Below are 26,674 nucleotides of genomic sequence, written 5' to 3'. Positions count from 1 at the left end.
CTAGTGCCCATCTCTCCATCTCATTAGCATAAACAGCAGCCCTGAGTGAGAAGCAGCCGTCTGTCCATTAGCCATTAGAGTGTTTGAGCTGCTGAAGATGATGTCAGGATAGACTAAGCGGATTATAGATGTGGAGTTTTAGATGAACAGCAACTGGAGCGACATAGACTGACAGAAGCATCAAGCACACACTCACACTGAAGCACACATGCACACCTGACCAGCACTGACTACACACACATTGCTGTTGTACATCTGTCACTATGCTTATGCATATGCATCTGTAGCTCCGCCCTCTTCTGAAAAGAGCACAGTCTCATTTGCATTTAAAGCGACAGTCACCAAAACACCTCAAAGGGTCAGTTTCAGAGAGTTTGAAAACATTATTAGTGCACTATTTTCTGCTCAAACTTCACTATACACACTCTAGGGACATCAGAGACGCATTTTAGATCTTGTTTAAAGGGTCATATTAGGTCTACTTTAATACAGAGATAAACCAGGGGAAGTGCTGAGTTTTGCATGTGTTTGTTTTTATAACTTTTATTATCGTTCTCTAGAGACGCTCATGGCTCTTTATGCAACAAAGTACAGACTGGACTTTCCTTTCGACCTGCAGGAGCTCCCAGTCTTCGTTGCCATGGGGTCAGTGGTATTTCATACTCTGTTTTAGTACTTACTGTTCATTTTTGTAGTCATTTTTATTCTTACAGGATCTGTTTTATTTTTAATCTTAGTTATATTAAGTTATTTTGTATATTGAGTACATTTTTAATTAATTCATTTTCTTTTTCGGCTTAGTCCCTTTATTAATCAAGGGTCGCCACAGTGGAACGATCCGCCAATTATCCAGCTTATGTTTTACGCTGCTGATGCCCTTCCAGCTGCACTGGCAAATACATTTTAATAATGATTATTATTTTTAATATATTGTTATATAGCACAAATAATAAATAATTATGTTAAATTGTATTTATTTGGTTTGTTTTTTTTATTTTCAATGAACTATCAATTGCCTTGGGGTCAGTGCTGTTTTGTTTACTAATATTTTAGTTATTTTTGTTAATTGTATATTAATTTCTTTTTTAATGTTAATTTTTCCACTTTATTCTTAGGTAAATTGGGTAATTTTGTGTGTTTTGATCAGCATAATAATATATATATATTTATACAACAGTTCTGTCTGGTTCTCAAATCTGATTGGCTGATAGCCGTGCGATATTCTGCAATATCAGAACTCCCACAGCCTCTTTACCCTTTGTGTATCACTCCGCCCACATACAGCCAGCAAAAAGCAGACACTACAGATCTAGGGCCCTATCATACACCCGGCGCAGTGTGGCGCAAGGCGTGTCGCAGTAGTCTTTTGGTAGTTTCAGCTTGGTGCAAGAGTCGTTTTGAGGCGTTGCGCTACGCTGTTTAAATAGCAAATGCATTAGCGCTCATTTTTCTGCTCTAAAAAGGAGGTGTTCTGAGGCGGACCGCTGGCGTGTCGCTATTTTAAGAATCTATAATAGATTTTTCATTAGACCAAAACTAACCCGGTCTAAACTCTGCCTCGCTTACACACTGCTTAATACACACAAGAGAGCAATAGGCAAATATCTTTACATATGAAAAAAATTAAATATTAAGGATATATATAGGATATAATAAGAATAGATATAGGATATAAATATAAAGGATTAAAATATTACAAAACATATTATTTTCTAGCCTACATAAATATGAAAAATCCCTGCTTTTATGTCTTCTTCATCTCTGGAGGCTTTTTCAGTTCATTCATAACAATTTGCTTTTGTATAATGTTATTATTATTAGCAGTATTATTTATTATATCCATATTTATATTTGTTTTATTAAAAACAAGCTTAGATTTGTCCACCTGTCAGGTTTTAGACCATATGGGGCACAGCAGGTGTATTAGGATATAACTCAAGTTTTTAAGCACACTTCATTATTTTTGTTCATTTATTCGTTTGCTGGAAATTAGAACTGAATTTAGAAATAGTTTTGAAACGAATATTTGCGCTTAACAAACAAAAGTATTTATTTATAGACTAATTGATGTCTGTGCGTAAAGGTTTCCCTATCCAAGAGCGAAAGTGAAGTAGATCCATTATCTCTCATTGTCACGCAGTAGATGCTCTGTTTAACAGTTTTCTGTGAACTGTTTGCTTGTGAAATGCTAATTTTTCCACTTAGACTTACTTTGCGTCCTGTAAATAGCGAATGCGCTCTTGGCGTGACGCAGCTGGCTCTTAAAGGGAATGGGAGATGAGACTCTGATTGGTTTATTCTCAAAACACACCTATAACTCATTAAGAAAATAAACTCAACTTTAGCCCATGCGTCCTGGCGCAAGGCAGATTTCCCGTCCTTAAATTAGCAAAAACGCGTCCTGTCATGCCCTGAAAGCGTTTGCGTTCTGCGCTTTGCGCTCTGCGCATGCACCATCAAAATAGAGCCCCTAAAGTTTAAAAGATGCACACTCAACTGTTTAACTGTCAGATTATGATTTAAATCCGGAAGAAAGTAGTTCCTCATACAAAAGGGTTTTTGAGACTCTCTATGTTTGATTTTGTTTTTAAATACACAATTATGCCGTCAAACTGTTGTATAAACGCAATATCACACGAGTAGCAGTGCGATATTGCTGTATATCGGCACTGGTGGGGGCACTAAGGCACTCGGCCTGAAGCCTCGTGGCAATGCACGCCTCCCACCAGTGCTGATATACAGCCATATTGCACTGCTACTCGTGTGATATTGCTCATATATATATATTATTATCATCATTATTGTATGTACAATATGATTATGTTTTCATTGAGGCTTATTAATATATATTTTTTATTATCTTCCTACAAAAACTGCTAAAAAATGCAAATGAAAATGTTTTTTTCTCCGCAGGATCGTGTGCGGCCTCGGTGGGGCTTTTTTTGTGTTTCTGTATGGAAAGATCACACTGTTTGTGAAGGAAAAGAAAGCCTCGAACAGCTTATTAATGAGAAAGTGAGTTTTTCATAAACCGAGTTAATGCTATAAAGCAGCATATCAGGTTTATTTAAAGCAGAAAATAGTCATTGCATAATACATATACATATATATATATATATATATAATTGCAAGTTATAAAAATGCTAGCAATGTGCTTAAAGATTACGATCTATAATAGCAAAATAATAAAACACATGACAACATGCTAAACGTGACTGCAGCATGCTAACACATTAGCATTGTGTTAGCTAGATGCCAGCTAGTTAGTAGTACGTTGAATTGTTAGCAGGTTGCTATGAACTTCCTAGCCACGTGTAAAAATATGATAACAGCTTTAACATTGCATCTTTGCAAAGTTAAAACATGTTAGCATATTATTTAAACAAATAGCAGCTTGTCCGAACATAAATATGTTACAGCTGGGTGAAAACATGTTGGTGATGAACTAACTTAATTTTCCAATAATCTAAAATATGTTATTAATAAAATGTTGCTAACATGCTAACAACTTGATTGACATATTTTGACAAAACATTTCAGCATTGTAAAAACATGTTAGCTTGCCAAAACAAAATAGCAGTTTGTCATAGCATAAACCTGCTACGTGTTAAAAATACAAACTTGCTAAAGCATGTTAGCAACTTGTCAAAAACATTTTAGTCATATGTTAAAACATGTTGTAAAATGTGTCAATATCTTAAAAATATGGTAAAATTTGCTAACAAATAAACATGCTAACAGCTTGATTGGCATGTTAACATTTTGACTAAACATTTTAGGAGTGTTAAAGCATGAAAACATAAGCTTAGCATTCAAAATTAGCTAAACAACACATTGGGCCCTATCATACACCTGGCGCAATGTGGCGCAAGGTGCGACGCAATTGTTGTTTGCTAGTTTCAGCTCGGCGCAAGGGTCATTTTGATGTTTTGCGCTACGCTGTTTAAACAGCAAATGCATTTGCGCTCATATGTGCGCCCATAGGCATTCTGATCTAAAAAAGGAGGTGCATTGCTGGCACGTTGCTGTTTTGAGGAACTAGAATGGACTGCACAATAGACCATATCAAAGCAGGTCTGAAGTTCAGCGCAGAGCTTCCCTAGTAGCAAAGAATTCTGGCCCAGATTTGGCATAAAGCTGGCACAGCAGGCATTCATCCGGCACTGGCATACAGCATGTGGGCCAAACATGGCCCGGGTTTGGCAGAGGTGGCACCGTCTTTAAGGCAGCACACAAGATTTGGGCCAGATGAAAAACGTAGTATTTGGCCCAGATTTAAAAATGTGATAAGTGGGCCATGTGTGTTTAGCCAGTCTTGACCCACATTTAAAATACACTAAAATCATTTTTGAGTAAAGAACAAAAATTCTACCAATCAGGTCACTTTGAGAAAAAGCGTGCACATAGTGTGCCTAAAGCGCATCACTCCATGGGTTTATCAATTTCATTGCAATCGTGACACACCAACCTATCTGGCCCAGTTCAGGCCCAGTTATGAGTTATTAACATTGCTGAGACTTGGCCCAGATATGGTCCGTGTTTGGCCCTTGTCTGGAAGCCAGATTTGGTCCAGTCATGTACCGTAATTCACTGCGGCATGTGGGCCAAGCAAAACCTGATTGTGTGGGCCAGAGCTGGGCCGGAGAAATTTTGCTATGTGGGTTGTTAGTTGTGCGCCTCGCATACACACTGCTTAACACACACAGGATGAACAGCAATACGCAAATATCTTTACATATGAAAAAGAATTAAAGGATTAAAATATTACAAAACATTATTACCTAGCCTACATAAATATAAAAACCACTGCCTTCATGCCTTCTTCATCTCGGGAGGCTTTTTCAGTTCATTCATGACTGTTTGCTTTTGTATAATGTTATTATTATTAGCAGTATTATTTATTATATCCATATTTATATTTGTTTTATTAAAAACAAGCTTAGATTTGCCCACCTGTCAGGTTTTAGACCATATGGGGCACAGCAGGTGTATTTAGATATAGCTCAGTTTATATACTTCATTATTATTGCTCATTTATTAGTTTGGTGGAAATTAGAAATAGTTTTGAAACAAATCTTTGCGCTTAACAAACTAAATTAATTATTTATATGCTAATGGATGTCTGTGCGCACAACATGTTTCACGAGAGTGAAAGTGAAAGTAAATAATGAGGAGGCTTATCTCTCATTCTCGCGCTGCAGATGCTCTGTTTAACAAGTTTCTCGGTAGTGAAGCGTTCAGCTTTTAAACTTACAAAGTCGTCATGTAAATAGCGAATGCGCTTATGGCGCAGCTGGCTCTTAAAGCGAATGGGAGATGAGACTCTGATTGGTTTATTCTCAAAACACACCTATAACTCATTAAGAGAATAAGCTCAACCCTGTTAAACTATGTGCCACGGCGCAAAGCGGATTTTTTCCATTCTTAAAGTAGCAAAAGTGGATTCTGACATGCACTTAATGCTTTTGCGCCCTGCGCTTTGCACCTGGATCGTCAAAATAGAGCTCATTAGTACCTTGCAGAAATATAATGGCAACTATTCAGAACATAAATTTGTTTTATTTATTTTAGTTAAGTGCTAAATTCTATGCATTAATATCATACTTTGTTTATCAGGAAATTTGGTATTAAACATGCTAACAGTTTGATCGACACATTATTAACAACACATGCTAAAAAGATAGCAGCTAACCACGACACATTTTAGAAACATGCTAAAAAGTAGCCAAGTGCTAGATCATGTTACCAGCTTGGTAAAAAAATGTTAGCATTGTGCTAGCACTGTGCTAAAACTTGATAACAACAATGTTTATGCTAGTAAAAACGTAACAGGTCTGACTGCCCCGTAGCTAGTGATGAAAAGGTGTATGTTTGTGTAGCTAATTGTGTGTGTGCTGTGTGTTTAGCTGTTTCTACTATTCTGCTTTGACGTCTGTGCTGATTTCAACACTCACCTTTCCACCGGGCTTCGGTCAGTTCATGGCTGGAAAGGTAAAAACACGCACACACACACACACAGAAACACTTTCTCTCTCTCACACACAAAAACACACATACACACAAATATATACACACACAAATACCACATACATCAGACAAAAAATAAAATATCATTTAAATTAATTTTAATAATGCAGTTTCATTTGGTGAACCTACATTTGTGTGTAAAGCTGCCAGGTGGTTCAGGTCAAACCACACGTTATATGCGCAGCGCGACTAGTCGACGACAACCAAAAAGTGTCACGACAGAGCGTTAAAGTTGACCAATCCACTACTCTGTGCAAGTCCTAACACACATACACACACACACACACTCTCTCTCGCACACACACACAAACAGACACGGAGAAATGCGCACACACACACAGTATACCCAAACCCTATACCGTTAATCTATACCGTTATCGTTAAATAAACGAACACAAACACACACATGCATAAACACAACTAATCAACATACTGTAACATGCACGATCATCAATTAAACATGAAAACCAATGCCTTTGTAAATAAACCGATGAAAACTGTGCTGCTGTCTGACATTTCTGACATCATTTCCTCCTTCCAGCTCACACAACGGTACTCCCTGATCTCATTTTTTGACGATCGCACCTGGTCCAATCACAGCATCGTGAAAGACTTCGACGATAATGACCATTTAGCGGCGTGGAAACATCCGTACGCTAACGTCTTCGTCGTCCTCTTTGTCTTTGTCATCATGAAGGTACAAAAACCACACTTTTGTTCACATAAAAGACATGCTGGAATAGTTGGCGGTTCATTCCGCTGTGGTGACCCCTGATAAATAAGAGACTAAGTCAAAGGAATATTAATGAATGTCAGATTGGTGTGTGTTGTGTTTTACTAATTTTTGCTGTGGTCTGTTGTGTAGTTCTGGATGTCTGCTCTCTCCATTACCCTCCCAATACCATGCGGATCCTTCGTTCCCATTTTCGTCATCGGTATGTGTTTATCTAAAAGAAATTGTATTTATTGGAGTGTTATAAATGCCTGTTCACACTGAGGATGACGGATAAAATCATATTAAGTCATAAAGCACTAAATAAATAAACAGCACAATCAATTATTAGGTCAAAATTTAAATTTGTCAAAATAAAAAATAGCATTGCAGTTGAAAATAGATGTTTTGTATGTGAATTTCTAGTAAATATATTCACATTCAAACAGACGTAACAAAGCAACAAAAGATAAATAGGTATATAATATAATATATGTGTTATTCTAATATTTAAAATAAACACTATATATATATATATATATATATATATATATATATATATATATATATATATATATATATATATATACACAGTTTTGTCTGGTTCTTGAATCTGATTGGCTGATAGCCATGCGATTTTCTGCCAGTAAAAGCACTCGACCAGACTCTTTACCTTTCACCCTTGTGTATTACTCCGCCCACATACAGCAACAAGCAGAGGACACTCTACAGTTTGACCATTATTCCTGCTGTTGGGCAACAAAATGTACTTTCGAGGTTTTTTTAGTCGAGAATGTAGTTGTTTGGATTGCTACTATGCAGTTTATTTATAAGGGTAGTGCCTATTTTAAATATTCATAATTTCTGAGAGACAGCACTTCGGCGGTCATTAGCCTGCCATGCAGAGTAGACCAAAGACTGTTAATGTATCCACAAGATGGCGACAGAACTACATGATAAGACCTAAGAGAAAACCAGCATAATTTTAAACTACAGCTGATCAAATCATTATTAAACGGGTAAATCTCTCTCTTTTGTATGTTGTAGTGCTGTATTTATATCATAGTAATATTGTGATCTCCCGAATGCAGCAGAGAAATACTGGGAAATCTCCGTAGACTGATGGCATTTCATGCTGTTCAGCCTTGTAATCTTAAAGTGTCAGCAAAATCAGCTGTTTTGTCATCGCTTTAGACATTACGCTAGAGAATCACTCAAACACTAGCTCTAAAGTGACATTGGTGAATTAGTAACGGCTTCTGCTGTTCTGACGTCGGCTGCAGATTTGTATGAATGGCGGAAGAAAGTAGTTCCTCTTACAAAAGGGTTTTGAAGACTATCCGTGTTTTCTTTATTTAGATACACGATTATGCCTTTGAACTGTTGTATAAATGCAATATCACACTCATAGCAGTGCGATGTGGCTGTATATTGTCACTGGTGGAAGACTAAGGCAGTTGACCTACGCATGCCTCCCACCAGTGCCGATATACAGCCATATCACACTGCTACTCGTGTCAAATTGGGTTTTAAACCTTAAAATTTATAGAACTGATACAGTAAAGACTTTTATAACGTAAGAAAATTAGTTTGAAAAACGCTCAAAATATGACAGTAACAATATTCATCAATATTTCTTGATCCTCATGCTAGACTGATTTCTGAAGGATCATGCGACTCTGAAGACTTTACATCACAGATATAAGTGAAGTTTATTTATAAACTAATATAAAGAGGATGACGTGCTTATGGTTGCTTACAGCGGGCCCTGCATTATTCACTTTAGGATTCACCAATCAGACGATTCCTAAGCCAGTATAAATACCCTCAGCTCCATATCACAGTCATCTTCGTTTTGAAGAATCCCCCCTTCCACCTCTACTCCTCCTCCTTTCCTAGATGGGTGGCACGGTGGCCCAGTGGTTAGCACTGTTGCCTCACAGCAAGAACGTCTCTGGTTCTAGTCTTTACCAAGCCAGCTGACGTTTCTGTGCGATGTTTACACGTTCTCCTATTGCTCACGTGGGTTTTCCCCGGGTTCCCCAGTTTCCTCCCACCGTCCAAAAACAGCAACTTAAGTTCCAAATCTGCACCATAGACATGCTCCTAGTCAGTAGTTATCTCTTAAGAGCGATCACTATTTGTTCATTAGCTACTACTTCCCCACATCTACCTGAGCTCAAACTCCCCTCTCGCCTTGCAAACGGGAGGGAGCCCCGGGCTCGAGGATCTTATGAGATCAGGGCTCTCTCCTGGGACAGCATGCCAAACACGCTTTATAATCAATCATGAGTGTTCACAAGTGTGAACTCGAAATGACACTTTACTATACAATCAAATAGGAACTGGCTATTTTTATTTATAATAATATTTCACCGTTTTCAAAGTATTTTTGATCAAATAAACGCAGCTTTAGTAAGCAGAGATTACTTTCTGACCTTCGCTAGCAAATGTTTTCTAGTCTTTTTATTTGATGACCTATTGACTGTTTCTGTTTGCATGCGTGTGTGTGTGTTCGTGTGTGTGTGTTTCAGGTGCTGGGTTTGGCCGTTTGATTGGTGAAGGAATGGCCACTTTGTTTCCAGAAGGATTCAACACAGATGGACACATATATCCCATAGTTCCTGGAGCTTATGCTGTTGTGGGTGAGCAGCTGCTTTTATCCAAAGTCCAAGACTTACAAATGGGGAGGCATTAAGCGGTTCATTGTAAAGAAGAAACACTCACTATATATACTAATCAACTATATGGAATTCTCGCTGAACTCGTTTGATTCTGGGTTCTGTTTTGGTATGGATCAATATAAAGAAAAGAAAAAAAAACATTTGCAAGCAAAATATAATAAGGTATATGCACTACGGTGGCCGGGAAGTGCAAAACAACATTACAAAGTGTGAAACACTTTTACAAAGCTCGAGACAAATTTACATTTTGAAAAACATTTTTACGTATCATCAGACACAATTACATAGGAAAAACAATTTTACCAAGGACACAACAAATTTACATTTTTGAAAAAACAAATGAACAAGACGCAAAACACTTTTACAAATCCCGAAACAATTTTACAATTACAGATTCCCTACGGAAAGGGCATGTACCACACACCGGAACACAATATCGAGCTCTGATATATATATATATATATACACACACACAGTTGAAGTCAGAATCCCTTTGAATTGTTTTCTTCTTTTTTAAATATTTCCCAAATGATGTTAAACAGATTCAGGAAATTTTCACAGACAGAAAGTCTTATTTGTTTTATTTCGGCTAGAATAAAAGCAGTTTTAAATCTTTTAAACACCATTTTAGGGACAAAATTATGTGCCTCTTTAAGCTTTATTTTCTTTCGACTGTCTACAGAACAAACCACTGTTATACAATAACTTGCCTAATTACCCTAGTGAAGCCTTTACATGTCACTTTAAGCTGTATAGAAGTGTCTTGAAGAATATCTAGTCTAGTATTATTTACTGTCATCATGGCAAAGAGAAAGTAAATCAGTTATTAGAGATGAGTTATTAACACTATTATGATTAGAAATGTACTAAAGAAATCTGCTTTATGTTAAACAGAAATTGGGGGAAAAATAAACAGGGGGGCTAATAATTCAGGGGGGCTAATAATTCTGACTTCAACTGTATAAATATATATATATATATATATTAAGCTTTTAGCTATGATACTCCCAAAATCATTCAGCATAAATCCGGAGATTTTTTACAAGCAGCAAAAACTGTCCGCAGATTCTGTCTGGCCGTACTTTTCAGTAAACTCTGCTCTATCTAAATGCACATGCTGGAGTTTTACTAGAACTAGCTTTACTGACAAAATGCTCATGAGACTGCCCTGCCGCAAATGTAATCCATTAAAAAAATAATGGTAATCTGATTATGCATATTTGTAAACGCAGTTTACACTAATTATAAGTAATCTGATCACATAATACAGATTACATATAATCAGTTTCCACCCTCTTAAGTTCTGACAGATGAGTGTTTTTCTGCTTTCTGGATGTTTGCAGGAGCGGCGGCTCTAACAGCAGGAGTCACACACACCATGTCGACCGCCGTGATCATGATGGAGCTGACGGGTCACCTCAGCTACTCTCTGCCCATCCTGATCTCCGTCATCCTCTCCAACATGGTGTCTCAGAGCCTGCAGCCCTCCATCTACGACACCGTCATCCGCATCAAGAGACTGCCTTACCTGCCGCTGCTCAGATGGGGACAGAGGGAGTGAGGATCTGTGTTTACTTTGCGTTTGATTTACATTTCATTGCTCTACCCTAAAGTACTGATAGCCCCTTCCTAAATGACTGATAGCTTCGCCCTAAAGCACCAATAACCCTGCACAAATGCACTTAAAGCTCCGCCCTCAAGCACTGATAGTTCCACCCTAAAGGATTGATAGCTACACCCCAAAGCACTGATAGCTCCTCCCTAAGTGACTGATAGCCCCTCCTTTAATAAATGACAGACCTGCCCTTAAGGATTGATAGCCCTGTCCTAAAGGACTGTTAGCTCCTCCCTAAATGACTGATAGCTCCACCCTAAAGGACTATTAGCTCCTCCCTAAATGACTGATAGCTCCACCCTAAAGGACTGTTAGCTCCTCCCTAAATGACTGATAGCTCCACCCTAAAGGACTGTTAGCTCCTCCCTAAATGACTGATAGCTCCACCCTAAAGGACTGATAGCTCCACGCTAAAACACCGATAGTCTCATTCTAAAGCACTGTTAGCTCTGCCGTAAAGAACTGATAACTCCACCCTAAATGACTGATAGCTCCACCCTAAAGCACTGATAGCTCCTACCTAAAAGACTAACAGCTTTGCCCTAAAAGACTAATAGCCCCTCCCTAAATGACTGATAGACCCTCCCTTAATGAATGATAAACCTGCCCTAAAGGACTGACAGCTCAGCTCCACCCTAAATAACTGACAGCTCCACCCTAAATGACTGATAGCTCCACCCTAAAAAACTGATAGCTCCACCTTAAATGACTGATAGCTCCACCCTAAAAAACTGATAGTCTGACCATAAAGCACTTTTAGCCTCGCCCTAAAGCACTGATAGCTCCTCCCTAAAGCACTGATAGCTCCTCCCTAAATGACTGACAGCTCCACCCTATAGCTCTGATAACTCCGCCCTAAAGCACTGATAGCCCCTCCCTTAGCAAATGATAGCCCCACCCTAAATGATTGATAGCCCTGCCCTAAATGACTGTCTGCTATAGCTCTGATAACTCCGCCCTAAAGCACTGATAGCTCCTCCCTAAAGGACTGATAGCTCCACCCTAAAACATTGATAGTCTGACCATTTAGCACTGTTAGCCCCACCCTAAAGCACTGATAGCTCCACCCTAAATGACTGATAGCCCCTCCCTTAGCAATTGATAGCCCCACCCTAAATGATAGCTCTGATAACTCCGCCCTAAAGCACTGATAGCTCCTCCCTAAAGGACTGATAGCTCCACCCTAAAACATTGATAGTCTGACCATTAAGCACTGTTAGCCCCACCCTAAAGCACTGATAGCTCCACCCTAAATGACTGATAGCCCCTCCCTTAGCAATTGATAGCCCCACCCTAAATGATAGCTCTGATAACTCCGCCCTAAAGCACTGATAGCTCCTCCCTAAAGGACTGATAGCTCCACCCTAAAACATTGATAGTCTGACCATTAAGCACTGTTAGCCCCACCCTAAAGCACTGATAGCTCCACCCTAAATGACTGATAGCCCCTCCCTTAGCAATTGATAGCCCCACCCTAAATGATTGATAGCCCTGCCTTAAATGACTGACAGCTCCACCCTAAAGCACTGATAGCCCTGCCCTAAAGGACTAATAGCTCCTCCCTAAATGCCTGATAGCTCAACCTTAAAGGACTGATAGCCCCACCCTAAATGACTGACAGCTCCACACTAAAGCACTGATAGCCCTGCCCTAAAGGACTAATAGCTCCTCCCTAAATGCCTGATAGCTCAACCTTAAAGGACTGATAGCCCCACCCTAAATGACTGACAGCTCCACACTAAAGGACTGATAGCCCTGCCCTAAAGCACTTATAGCCCCACAATAAGTGACTGACAGCTTCGCCCTAAAGGACTGATAGTCCCACCCTAAATGACAGATAGCTCCGCCCTAAAGGACTGATAGCCCCACCTTAAATGACTGACAGCTGCACCCTAAAGGACTGACAGCCCTTCCCTAAAGCACTTATAGCCCCACAATAAGTGACTGACAGCTTCGCCCTAAAGGACTGATAGTCCCACCCTAAATGACTGACAGCTGCACCCTAAAGGACTGATAGCCCCACCCTAAATGACTGACAGCTCCACCCTAAAGGACTGATAGCCCCACCCTAAATGACTGACAGCTCCACCCTAAAGGACTGATAGCCCCACCCTAAATGACAGATAGCTCCGCCCTAAAGGACTGATAGCCCCACCCTAAATGACTGACAGCTCCACCCTAAAGGACTGATAGCCCTTCCCTAAAGCACTTATAGCCCCACAATAAGTGACTGACAGCTCCGCCCTAAAGGACTGATAGTTACACCCTAAATGACAGATAGCTCCGCCCTAAAGGTATTCCATGTGACCAGAAGTGAAGAAGTCATTTCGAGAGGGAGGGAGGGTTATGATATTTGATTAAACATTATGAGGACAACAGATACATCATTTTTAACCAGCACTACTTCATAAACAATAAGAAGAGCACATTTTAATTTCATGGTCGACCTGAAGTGTTTTAACTAGTCTGAAGTGTCAAAAGTGGATCACAGTTTCCACAGTAATGCAGGTTGAATCATATTTCTCACGCTTTGGTTTGTTTATTTCCGTCTGTAGGAACAGTAAGATCCATGTGGAGGACTTCATGAATAGGGATGTTCGCTTCATCACATTCAACTCCACATACAGAGACGTGTTCAAGATCCTGTGCTCAGGGAATCTGAAGACGGTGCCCATGGTGAAATCCACAGGTACAGAAGCACACCTTAGATTGTGAATATTAATGCAGTGTGTGTCTGATCAGTGTGTGTTTTTGACTGTGTTTCTCAGAGTCGATGCTGCTTTTGGGCTCTATTGAGCGAGCTCAGTTGTTGGCGCTCCTGATAGAGCGAACGCAATACCTGCGGGGCGGAGCCTACAGCATACCTGCCCGCAGCAAAGTTCACTTCCAGGTCACAACACTAATTCATTTAAAATAAAAAGTAATAATCATTGTTTTATTCAAATTTATATTTGTTTGTTTATTTATTTTAAGTTTTATTTTATTTTAATTTCATCATTATTTTGTTGCATTTTTAATAATTCTTATTTTATTTTAATTTGTTGATTTATTTTATTTTATTTTATAACTTTTTATTTTGTAATTTTTTCCAATTGTATTTTATTATAATTTGACCATTATGTTGTTTAATTGAATTATTTAATTTTAAGTTGTTCTTTATTTTATTATTTGTTAATTATTTTATTTTTATTTAATTCACCGTTATTTAGTTTTATTTTATTAATTGTTATTTTATTTAAATTTGTTTACATTTTATTTTATTTTGTTACTTTTTTAAGTACATTTTATTTTAATTTGACAAGTATTTTGTTTAATTTAATTTTAATTAGTTAATATTTTATTTTATTCTTTTTTGTTTTTATCTCATTAATTTGTGTTTTATTTTAATTTACTTTACTTTTATTATTATTTTATTTAAATTAAATATTATTTTGGTCATTATTTAGTATTTTTTAATTGTTGTTTTATACTTCCTTTATTTTATTAGTTAATTTATTTATTTATTTGTTAAGTTATTTATTTATAATATTATTATTATTTCCTTTTATTTAAATTATTTCCTATTTTATTCATTGCCATTCCATTTTTTTATTTTAGTTTGATCATTTATTTAATTGTATTAAGTGTTATTTTATTTTAATAATTTTAATTGGTTAATGTCTTCTATTTAACTTTAAATTAATTATTCTTTAGTTTAATTTTAATTCAATTTTTTTTTTTATTTCATTATATATATATATATATATATATATATATATATATATATATATATATATATATATATATATATATATATATATATATATATATATATATGTGTGTGTGTATATGTATAACTGTAATCAATTTTAATATGATAATTATTTTATTTAAGTTAATTTATATTTTATTTTATTAATTTGTATTTAATTAGTAATTTATTTAATTTTGATAATTGTTTTGTTTAATTTGATTAATTATTCTTTTATTTTGAATATTTTTTTAATTAGTTGATTTATTTTATTTTGATCATTATTTTGTTAAAGTGTCTTAATTGTTATTTTATTTTATCTATTTTAATTGGTTAATGACTTATTTTATTGAATTTTTTTATTGAATCATTCTTTAGTTTAGTTTTATAAAAATGCCATTTTATTTAATGTATTTTATTTTATTCATTCTTTATTTTATTGCATTGTATTATTAATGTTCATTATTTTATTTTATTTTTGTATATTTATTATTTATTCATATTTTATTTGTCATTTTTATTTTTCCAAGCAAAAGCAAAACATCAATATCATCATCCAGCATTTCATTCTTTTAACACGGATTTATTTTTCACAAATACGTAATTTTGTGTGTGTGTGTGTGTGTGTGTGTGTGTGTGTGTGTGTGTGTGTGTGTGTGGTGTGTGTGTGGTGTGTGTGTTTGTGTTTGTGTGTGTGTTGTAGACGGCCACAGAAGACTCTTCATCTGCTTCTGCTCATGTTTCTCCTTCTACACCTCTGAAATCTGCTCTGAAGAGACCGACTGCAGACGAGGAACAGTTAAACAACAGTAATAAATGAACTCACACTCACTCCTAACTTAGATTTTAAAGCATGAAAACTATTTGACATTTTTACAAAATAAAAGTATCATGTGTGCGTTAATAAAATCATAAAAAATAGTATAAATATTGAAATTATTTAATTAACCTTTAAGATCTTCTTATTAAATATTATTATATATTATAAGTATAATACATACTTTAGAATATTATCTGCATTCCTTAATGTATTACAATATTTATAATATAGTTTAATTAATAATATAATATTTATAATTGATTTTGCATTAATTCATCTGTTTTTATCATTTAGTGCACTTGATCAGATATTTTACTACATGAAGTATGCACTTTACACGTCAACCGCTAAGTGTACACTTAAAGACTAGAGAAAAGATTAAGTGTAAATCTTGTAATTTGACACACTCTCTCTCGCGTGTGTGTGTGTGTGTGTGTGTGTTTTATTTCTCTCAGATATTTATGATTCTGGCCTGAGCTTTAAGACATTCTTCTGTTCTCGGCCGGACACCAACGCAATGAAGGTGAACACACACACACATACATACACACACACATAAATACATCCACACACACACACACACACACACACAATTCCCTAACTGTGTAAAGTTTGGTGGTGTATTTAAGCCAACTGGTATAAAAACTTCACCAATACATGCAGTGGACAACAGTCAGCTGCTAAATCCTGATGTCATCCTGTTACACTAGGCAGAGAACGTTGCCCAGGATCTATGCCCAGTGCACATGTTAGCAGTTGCAAGGCTGCAAAAGGCCTATTTCGTCCATGTGTGAGCTTAAACCACCAACATTTCCATTAACAGCCGAACGCGCTAACCTATTACACCACAGAGACTTTGAGCAAGCCTTCCTACAGTGGTAGAAACACTGGAATTTGTCTCAAAAGGTCTGGTGGGTGAACACAAATGAACAGCCAACTGAAAACTGCTGGGAAGAGAGAGAGAAAGGCAATAGAAACACTTAATATGGGGCTCGAACCCACGACCCTGAGATTAAGAGTCTCATGCTCTGAGCTATCCAGGCTTGTGGTGAGGCTCTCTCGGGAGCTAGTGACTGTTTTCATCAGTACCTTCCTTACCTGTGTAAATAGCAGTGGGGTATATGCTGAAGCATGCTAATAGGACTTTTAATTTGCCTGTAACCTGGGTTAAACGCTTCCGGCGAATTGAATGCCAATGCAAAATCCGGTGCGTTTAAGGTCTGTTTTCTTTAAAAATGAGCGATCTTCACTAGCTGAGTGATATCCGATTTAAAGTGGGTCTCAGATTGTACAAGAAGCACTGCATTAAATTACATTTCCCCGCCATGTCTTTATAATATGATCATTTATTTTACCCCAGTATATTCAAAGGAGCTTCTGTGTTACCCTGCCGATTCTGACGGGCGCATGCGAGCTAACGGCTTTATGTCTCGCTTTACGCTTGAGCAACCAAATAAATGCTAAAGTTTATTGAACTGAATGTATTTTAATGACATTACAACATCCATGCTGTATAAGGAACCGTATAAAATGGTAAAAAGTTCACAATAACAGCTCACCGGAAGTGTATCAGCATGGGAACAGCACTAGCTCGGCATATACCCTGTTGCAAGGCAGCAAAAGGCTTAGTTCGTCCCTGGGTGGGCTCAAACCACCAACCATTCGGAATAACAGCCAAACACATTAACTGATTGCTCCACAGAGACGATGAGCATGGCTGTCTACAGTGGTAGAAACACTGGAGTTTGTCTTAAAAGGTCTGCTTGAAGCACACTTACAAACATATTCACAGAGACTCACCGTGTGTGTGTGTGTGTGTGTGTCTCTCTCTCTCTGTCTGTAGAATGACCCGGATGCACATGATGATATGATACTTCAAGAGGTGAGGACATTTTAAGACACAATCTCACACACACACACAATCACACACACACACACCACACACACACACACTCAGTAGCCCCTTTCACACAGTGATACCGGTAAATATCTGGAAAATTTCCGGAACGACTTTACCGGTATGTTCAAAAAAGCGCTGATCACACAGGCGAGGACGTTATGGAAATTTTCCGGAAAAGAGCATTCACACATCCATTCCAACATACCGGTAAATTCTGACATCATTCACCACAAATGAGCTTTAAACGGCTGCGCTTGTATTTGTAAACATTTGACTAAATTACAAACTCTGTGGATGATTAATATTGTGAACAACTTTCGCAGGATCACTTTCGCATGTCGAGATGTTCATAATATGTGCGTGTGCAGGCGCTCACAGGCTGTTTCACAGGCGCACGCAAAGCTTGAAGGTAAACAAACAACGGCTTATCATAAGCATCTCATCGATGATTATTTACACAGTTGGCATAAAGAAGAACATATAAACGTGATCTGACTAACTTCTAGCAGCTTAATGTGTCTGGAAAAATATTCAAAGGCTTTTATTCTCACAAAACCGCGCGGACGTAAATGCGTCTGACTGTTGTGATTGGCTAAAGCAGACGTCTCACGTCAGCACGTTCTAGACGTGCACGCGCTTATTACGGCAATCTTCCTTCTGCATTCACACAGCGCAGCATTCCGGCAAATTACCGGTAATGTTACAACTTCTCTTTCCGGAAAATAGCCAGAACGAATTTACCGGTATTTTCAAAAAGGACCTGTTCACACATACAAGCTTTCTGGAAAATTGCCGGCAATTTTCCGTTAAAGGTCTGTAAGTGTGAAAGGGGCTAGAATCTCTATGCATCTCAGGCCCCGTTTACACTAGTGCGTTTTAGTTTTAAAACAGCGTTTTAGATCAAAAACGATCCGCGTCCACACTAGTGTTTCTGAACATATCTCCATCCACACTACGCCACAAAACCGTATATCACGTGACCATTCGCGCACTCTGGGCATGCACGTTCCAGTATAAACAGGAAGCATGTGTCTCGCTCGGCATTTGGTTATTGTTAGTCAACAAACGCCGGTTGAACAATGAACGCGATGGCAAAGAAAGCAAGAGAGGTGTTTTTGTGGACAGACGACGAGGTCGAGTTGTTACTAAACGTAACGAATTACTGCACAACGGCGCCTAAAACAGACACTAGTGCAAACAACGCTCCCATTTCTGTGTCCGTGTTGTTGTTTACAGTGAAGGCTGGTCTGCTGTCTTCCGGTAGTGTAAAAGCCATGTGTTATAGTCATGTGATAGGGGCTTGACGAATAAGGGAAGGATACGCAATGACACAAAAGCCCCAATCAGGTAGCGATACTCAGCAGCCCCGCCTCCGTTTCCAGATGTCTCCCTTTCCCCCATCCACACTGAGATGGAGCAGCAGCGTTTCAGAATGAAAACAGCCTCTCCAGCGTTTCCAAAATGCTCCGTTTTCAGTGTTCGTAAACTCTGGCGTAGTGTGGATGAATGGTGTAACCTTAGCCAAACATATGCGTTTTAAAACGAAAACACATTAGTGTAAACGGGATCTCAGTATCTCTATGTGTTTATGCAGATTGAGAAATGGGAGGAGCAACAGCTTGATGAGCAGGTAAACTTCAACAGCTGCCAGATTGACCCCGCCCCCTTCCAGCTGGTGGATCGAACAACACTGCACAAGGTGTGTGTGTGTTTCAGTGATTATGAGAGAGTGACAGTGTGTGTGTGTGTGTGTGTGTGTGTGTGTGTGTGTGTGTGTGTGTGTGTGTGTGTGTAGTTTGCTGGATGAATGATGTGCCGTGTTCTTCTCTCTCTGACAGACTCACAGCATGTTCTCTGTGTTGAATCTGGATTACGCTTTCGTCACCAGTGTGGGTCGACTAGTGGGAGTCGTATCACTGAACGAGGTGAGAGTTTACGAGAGGGGTCTGGATGCAGACCTGGTGCAGATGCAATTTGAGCTGCATCCAATGCTTTTTAATGTGCTCACCTAACCCCACCCCTCACAGTGACGTCACTCACTCCATTGAGTGCATTGTGTCTGACATTGCATTTCTGAGTGATGCAGTCTCAGCTTGCATCATAAAGGCTGCCTCCAGGTACTATTGGAGTTTAGACTTGATCATGTGTCTATGATGTGCTGTTATTTTCAGATTAACACACAGCTAGTAGTTCTGGTGTTTTTTTGACGGTCCCCTTAACACATTTTGTAGGTACACACAAGTACACTGAAAAAAATTATTCAGAGATGACTCCTTGGATTTACTCAATTTTTTTACGTTAAGTGGTTGTAAACAATTTATTTGTGTTGAATTTAAACAAACAAATTAAGTTAAACATTAATAAACTTAATATGTTTGTTTAAATTCAACACAAATAAATTGTTTGCAACAGTTCTGCATGCAACACTTTTTTCAGTGATAGGGCCAGACAGAATCTGCAGACCTTCTTTGTTATTTGTAAAAAATCTGCAGATTTACGTGAAAGATTTTGTGAGTATCGTGACTAGAAACTCAAAAGATGAAATAAAATCGAATATGTTTTTAACTTTTATGTAATGCTTACAATGCAAACCCTATTAGATCCACTTATTTGGTAAATAAATCAAGTCTCCTATATAATAATATTCAGTGGCGCAAAAAGGTGGTATGCAGTATATGCAGCGCAAAGTGGCACCACACATGGGGGGGTGGGGGGTGGGGAGCTATTGTGCCAAAACTTTTTTTAAATGATACATATTATTAGAGCTGCACGATATATCGGCGGCCATATCGTTATCGGCCAATAAATGCTATTTTTAAGATTATCGTTATCAATCCAATGTCATAATTAGGCCGATATCTTTAAGTTAATAAATTACGTAATTGTACAGAACTGCCTGCCTCGTGCATGCATGGGTGGAACTTGTCCAGACCACTGTTGCCAACTATTTTCAATGAAAAGATGATAAGCTTTGCCTTAAAAGTTGATAGATTGCGTCATACGTTAATTTGCATATTGCGGGCGTCATCACATTCTACCATTTCTGTTTATTTAACAGCCTATGGTTAATAAAGAGTATTTATATTTGCACTACGCTTTGTTGCGCATTACCCGCAACTCGTTGAGGAGAGTAGGGAATGTGCAGTATGAACACATGAGAATCTATAAAAATCTCCAGTGTCGCTAGTTGCTTTTTTGAAAATTTGTCGCTAGGGGGGTCTGAAAAGTCGCTAAATCTAGCGACAAAATCGCCAAGTTGGCAACACTAGTCTAGACTTATCCAGTGCACTATAATGGAGCTCTCCTCACATGGTTTATTCCTTCAAAGTCCGTCCTTTCTTCATGTGGTATTGCTGAGCGTTAATAACTCAGTAAGTAACCATGTTCCTCGAATAATCGAATAATTTCGATTGAGTGTCATTGTGTATTTTGCTTTAAATCGCTCCAGGAAAAAATATTACATGTGTAAAACATAACAGCAGCGATGCACACGTGCTAAACAACTCGTTAGGTTGTTTGTAATCAAATTTGATTATTTATTATTATCAACGCGTTGCTTGCCATCTGTTGTTGATGTAAGATTGTATCAGGGGCGTAGATTTAGGGTGGACGGAGGTGACGCGTCCCCACCAGTATCCCCCGGCCATAGAAATGTCCCCACCAATAATTTAATCCACTTTTTAAAAAATCGCGCTGTCAACATTAACCTAGACACGCAGGTTAAATCACGTTCTCTTCTTGAGTCCTCCCGCCCCCAAAACACATATGGACATTTTGATTGGCTGTGCCTTTCCTTTCTTTTATGTGAGAGGCTGTGGCTGCCTTCAGATACAAGCAGCGCCAAATGCAATGGATTGTTTTTTTTCCCGTGCAAGAATAAGGTATGTTGGGTGACACACGAGTGAGGATGGTGGCAGCAAATAAAGAAAGAGAGAGGTGGACATAAGGAGCTTTTTTCAATGAAAGTGTGTCACATAATGCAAGTTCGCTACAGAATGAGTCCATCATGATTATGGGGTTAATGCTCGTGTTTTCTCCCGCTTTGATGCACAGTCATGTTGTTATAGCAGGCTGATATTCTAGTCTGTGAATAATATGCCCTGAAAACTAACTGCAGAATAAACAGCTAAAGTATACAATCCCGCCAGTTCTCCTAATCTCTCAGAGTCCAATTTCAGTTGAAACAATTTATCAGAAAAAATACAGCCTGTGTATAGGCACAATACTGATATATGAGACGTTTCATTTGCAATATGGCTAACATAAGTCTTTATTAAACTCTCTCCTTATCAGTTAAACATTTTTTTTAACATTACACTATCAGGCGTGTTTTTTTTAAACAACTGAACCTTGTTGCAGTTTTTTGCCTTCTTTTTAATTATGCATAATATTGCATTTTAGTGACATTTTAAGAACTAATGTAGAGATCTGTGCGGGACTAAATTTTGAATCCCGCTCCCGCCCGCACCCGCCAGGTTTTAGCCCGAACCCGACCGCTCCCGCTTGTATCAAGAATTTATTGTCCCGCTGCCCGACCCGCCCCTTTTTCTGCCCGCCGCGCCCGATCCGAGATATTTCCAGCTGCAGGCCCGCAGAACCACACACGTTTGAGGCACACACAATCTAGTACACACAATCTAGGCAAACCATAAATGGTAACTGACTCTTTAGCATTATCGCCACCTATTGAATTTCACAAATATGGTTTCCCATTTCAGTCAATTTTATTATTATATCGTAACGATCATTTTAAAGTCTCTGCAGTTTCTGACTTTAAATTATGTCAATAAAAATAATCGGTTAAAGACACTTATGACTTTATTCATGTGTCCATATACACAAAGAAAACATAACAGACCGTCTAATTGTTGGATTAAGTGTAATAAACTAATTCAAGCTCTTAATATTATCATACTTCGTTAAAATCACGTTGTTGTAAAATATAAAAAAGCAAACAATAATGTCACTTTAAAATAAATTAGCCTACTATAGTTAACCATTTAAACAATATAGTTATAAACTGATTATCTTAACTGATTATATTTATAAGTTTATATATAAACTACTATCTTTTACTAAACTGTCACTGTTAAAGCTGTTATATATATATATATATGTGTGTGTGTGTGTGTGTGTGTGTGTGTGTGTGTGTGTGTGTGTGTGTGTGTGTGTGTGTGTGTGTGTGTGTGTGTGTGTATACACTTATGACTTTTTTATCAATAGTTAATATTTTATTAATAGTTTTATTAAGAGTATTAAATGTGGGAAATCATTAATTAAAAGGTTATTAGAAAATTAAGCTAATAAACACCGCTTGAGTAAAATATTAATATAGTGTTATACATTTGTTACATGTAAAAATATTTTTATTACATATAATGTATTATTGCCTATCTTAACTTGCTATTATTTCCTTCATCATAAATTAATCCATTATATAAATTAAACCTGTCCAAATGAGATCATTCAGCAAGGCCAGCAAACGTGTATCTGCCAATTTATTGTCAGGTAATAAAGATTGATCAGCTATAATGACTGATTAAAAACTGTTCACTCTATTATATTGAATGGCGATCGGAAACAATGCTCCCCATTCGGCCGTCTCAATCGCAATATTTGTGAAATAAAGTAAAGTAAACACTATTGTTTATTGTGTGCAATATTTATTAATCATATACATCAAAATATATCGATGACGATGTCCAAAAAGACGTTATAACTTTAACATCCGTCATAACCATATATGGTTTGCCTAGATTGTGTGTCCTAGATTGTGTGTGCCTAAAGCGTGTGTGGTTCTGCGGGTCTGCAGCTGGATATTATTGCCCGATCCCGCTAAAGAGCGGGGGAGAACAAAACCGAAAATCCCCCAGCTATATAGTCCAGACAGCCAAGCTGTCTGTATAAACACACTCACACAAACAGCACCAAGCACACACACACACAGACAAATCTCTCTCTCTCATACACGCACACAAGCACCAAGCAGACACACAGGCGTTTGCTGTTATATCAACTCAAAGGCTTGTAATACCATGTATCAAGTACCAATGTAATACCAAAAGGTTTTATATAAAGGTTTATAAATACTGAGTCGCGCCAGCTCCGGGCCGCAGCGCACATTACTCTCGGGCCGATTCCGGCGCGGATGCGGCAGCGTCGGCTCGCTTACGGCCGCCGCATCTGGCCGGAATCGGGCAGTGAGTCCACAAGCATCCGGAGTCCGGCAGCCGGAGCCGGGCTGAGTGGTAAGTCTCTGGCAGGCGAGAATCTAGCCGGAACTGGCCCGAGTGTATTTTGCTATCTGGGAAAACTCTCTCTCTCTCTCTCTCTCATTCGCATAGCAATATCCGCGATATTGCTAGACAGCCCGCTCCCGTCCCAAATTAAACCCGTTACCGACCGCTCCCGCGATTTATTCTGAAATTTATGCAGACCTCTAAACTAATGTTTGCTGGGTTATCTTGTCGGATGGTTATCATAACCACACTTTTTGATGTACCAAAAAATATTTTCAACCTTTCTGTCAAATTGCTTACCACACTATTTTACTATTTTAAGTGTTTATTCACAATTATGCATTCAAACTAAGTTATTTTTAGTTATATAAATGACATCTTTGGAAACAAAATATGAAAAGATCCTTGTTTCAAAATACAAATTTTATCTATTTATAAATCTATTCTATCTATCATTACATTAAAAAAATAAATAAATCTGTAGAAACAAGTTTAAATTAAACACTGAAGTGAAAATGAAAACTAGCCAGAACATTCAACTTTCCTTGGTCAGAATTTGGCCATTTTAATAATATGAAAAAGTTTAAAATAATAACAATAATTCAACTTATGGTCTTTTTAACCACCCAAACCCCCTTGGCTACAGGCTGAAAACTTAATAAACTGTATGAAGAGAGGATTATTAATATATTTTAATAGCAGTTAAATAAATAATAGCTTATATGTGTTGTTTGATTCACCCGTCCCCACCAATGTCAAGTGCAAACCTACGCCCTTGGATTGTATTCAGTTTGGTCGGAATATTCATATTGATTATAACGAAAACCCATTTTGTTTTTCCCCCCCATCCATTTTTTTCCCAATACTCTGTGGAAGTCTTCCATAAATCAGATCAAGGATTATGTAATGACTCCCAAATATTTGTGTAAATGCCATGTATGAAAGTTAATCATGGGATAGTGGGTTCCACAGTTGTTTTATGCTGTCTTCCTCTGGACATGACACAGATCTGATGCTTTGTAATAAATGATTAATAAATCTAAAAAAAAAATAATAATAATAATAGTTATAACAAGCGCGCGTGAGGGCTGCCTGTCACACACACACACATCTGATCTGACACACCTTCACAGCAGCATAGGGGAGAGCGCCGCCAGTCACTGAACCCAGCACAGGGGCTCTCAACTCGCCGCACATTTTGGGCCATATCATACACCCGGCGCAAGGCGCAACGCAATTGTTATTTCCTAGTTTCAGCTCGCCGCAAGAGTCGTTTTGACGTTTTGCGCCACGCTGTTTATATATCAAATACCATATGTGCGCCTATAGGCCTTCTGATCTAAAAAGGAGGCGTGTTGAGGTGTATTGCTATTTTGAGGAACTTAAATAGACTGTTCAATAGATCAGATCAAAGCTGGGTCCCACTTTATATTAAGTGTCCCTAACTACTAAGTACTTACATAAAAAAATAAATACAATGTACTTACTGTGTTTATAATGTATTTGAGAGCACTTGTGGTGCTTCTGAGTTGGGATAGAGGTTGGGTTATGGACAGGTTTGCTGGTATGGGTAGGTTTTAGGGTGGGTTAAGGTGTAAGGGATGTTCAACAGTGTATTTACAAAAGTTAGTTACAGATGTAATTACATATATGTATTTAATCAAGCGTAAGTACACAGTAAACACATGTATTTACACAATAAGTACATTGTAACAAACTATTAATTCCTATGTAAGTACATATTAGTTAAGGCCACTTAATATAAAGTGGGACCCAAAGCTGGTCTATTGTCCAGCGCAGAGCGCGTTAGTTGTGCGCCTCGCTTGCACAACTGCTTAATACACACAGGATAAACAGCAATACGCAAATATCTTTTTTTTTGTGATTAAGTTTTTTATTGATTTTCATTTTACATGTGAGTGGTTGTAGCATCTTTACAATTTTCTTTCAAAAAACAAGATCCCAGTTCAGTTTTTACACTTACAAAGTTGTCATGTAAATATCAAATGCACTATGGCACGACGCAACTGACTCTTAAAGGGAATGGGAGATGAGACTCTGATTTATTCTCAAAACACACCTATAACTCATTAAGAGAATAAGCTCAACCCTGTTATACCATGCGCCACGGGGCAAAGCGGATTTTTACGTCCTTAAAATAGCAAAAGTGGATTCTGACACGCCCTTAATGCGTTTGCGCCCTGCACTTTGGACTTAGATGGTTAAAATAGAGTCCATAGACTCAATGAGCTTAAAATCTGCAGAAATCTGTGTGTGTAGACACGGTGTGTACCTAATATTAGTTACATCTCAACACGACAGCTTATTCTCATTGAAAAATTAGCAGACTGCAAGATTAGGGATAGTGTAAATTGACATTTAAGACATTGACATTTGTGTATCTCTCTCTCTCTCTGTGTTGTGTGTGTGTGTGTGTGTAGTTGTGTAAGGCCATCACAGGCTCCATGCCACCAGACGGTGTGTCTCTTTCTCCGATTCTGTCCGGTTTCAGAGAGCGAGGCTCTGCAGGATGGAGACCTGAGGTGTGTGAGCTGCACAAACTGCTGGACCACCAGGACTGCTGAAACACACACACACACACACCTCCGCGACCAATGTGTGTTATTTATGATTAACTGTGTGTAAAAATAATGTCTGTGAAGATGTGTTTGTTTCTGTAATGGACACACACAGACACCACCTCAACCAATGTGTGTGTGTGCTATTCATTCTTAGCTGTGTGTTAAAATTAAAAATGTGTTTGCTTCTATAATTAACTAAAATATTTAAGACTCGACGCGTGCTCTGATATTCAGATTTTTTGTTTTGAGTATTAATGTGTGTGTGTGTGTGTGGGTGTGGGTGTGTGGGTGGGTGGGTGCATGGCTGTGGCTGGAAGGGCACCCCGTGTAAAACATATACTGGAATAGTTGGCGGTTCATTCTTT

The 26,674-nt window shown here is 38.0% G+C and overlaps 1 protein-coding gene across 2 annotated transcripts in view; it reads left to right on the top strand.

The window, feature by feature from the left end:
• The window catches only part of clcn2c (chloride channel 2c), a 38,672-nt gene extending 12,148 nt beyond the window's left edge, over nucleotides 1–26,524 (top strand). The window contains exons 9-23 of one of the 2 annotated variants that reach the window (XM_068213569.2): nucleotides 561–645; nucleotides 2,914–3,015; nucleotides 5,907–5,991; nucleotides 6,569–6,724; nucleotides 6,893–6,962; nucleotides 9,274–9,384; nucleotides 10,767–10,980; nucleotides 13,594–13,727; nucleotides 13,807–13,928; nucleotides 15,472–15,577; nucleotides 16,044–16,111; nucleotides 17,432–17,470; nucleotides 19,083–19,187; nucleotides 19,327–19,413; nucleotides 26,169–26,524. In XM_068213569.2, the coding sequence (XP_068069670.2) occupies nucleotides 561–645; nucleotides 2,914–3,015; nucleotides 5,907–5,991; nucleotides 6,569–6,724; nucleotides 6,893–6,962; nucleotides 9,274–9,384; nucleotides 10,767–10,980; nucleotides 13,594–13,727; nucleotides 13,807–13,928; nucleotides 15,472–15,577; nucleotides 16,044–16,111; nucleotides 17,432–17,470; nucleotides 19,083–19,187; nucleotides 19,327–19,413; nucleotides 26,169–26,312 (1,628 nt within the window). In that variant the 3' untranslated portion in view covers nucleotides 26,313–26,524. 2 annotated transcript variants of the gene reach the window in all.
• Nucleotides 26,525–26,674: the final 150 nt, after the last annotated feature.

This window comes from Danio rerio, chromosome 15 (assembly GCF_049306965.1).
Source record: "Danio rerio strain Tuebingen ecotype United States chromosome 15, GRCz12tu, whole genome shotgun sequence".
Classification (NCBI taxonomy): domain Eukaryota; kingdom Metazoa; phylum Chordata; class Actinopteri; order Cypriniformes; family Danionidae; genus Danio; species Danio rerio.
Note: the sequence above shows the minus strand (reverse complement) of the source record. Positions and strands in the feature narration are given on the sequence as shown.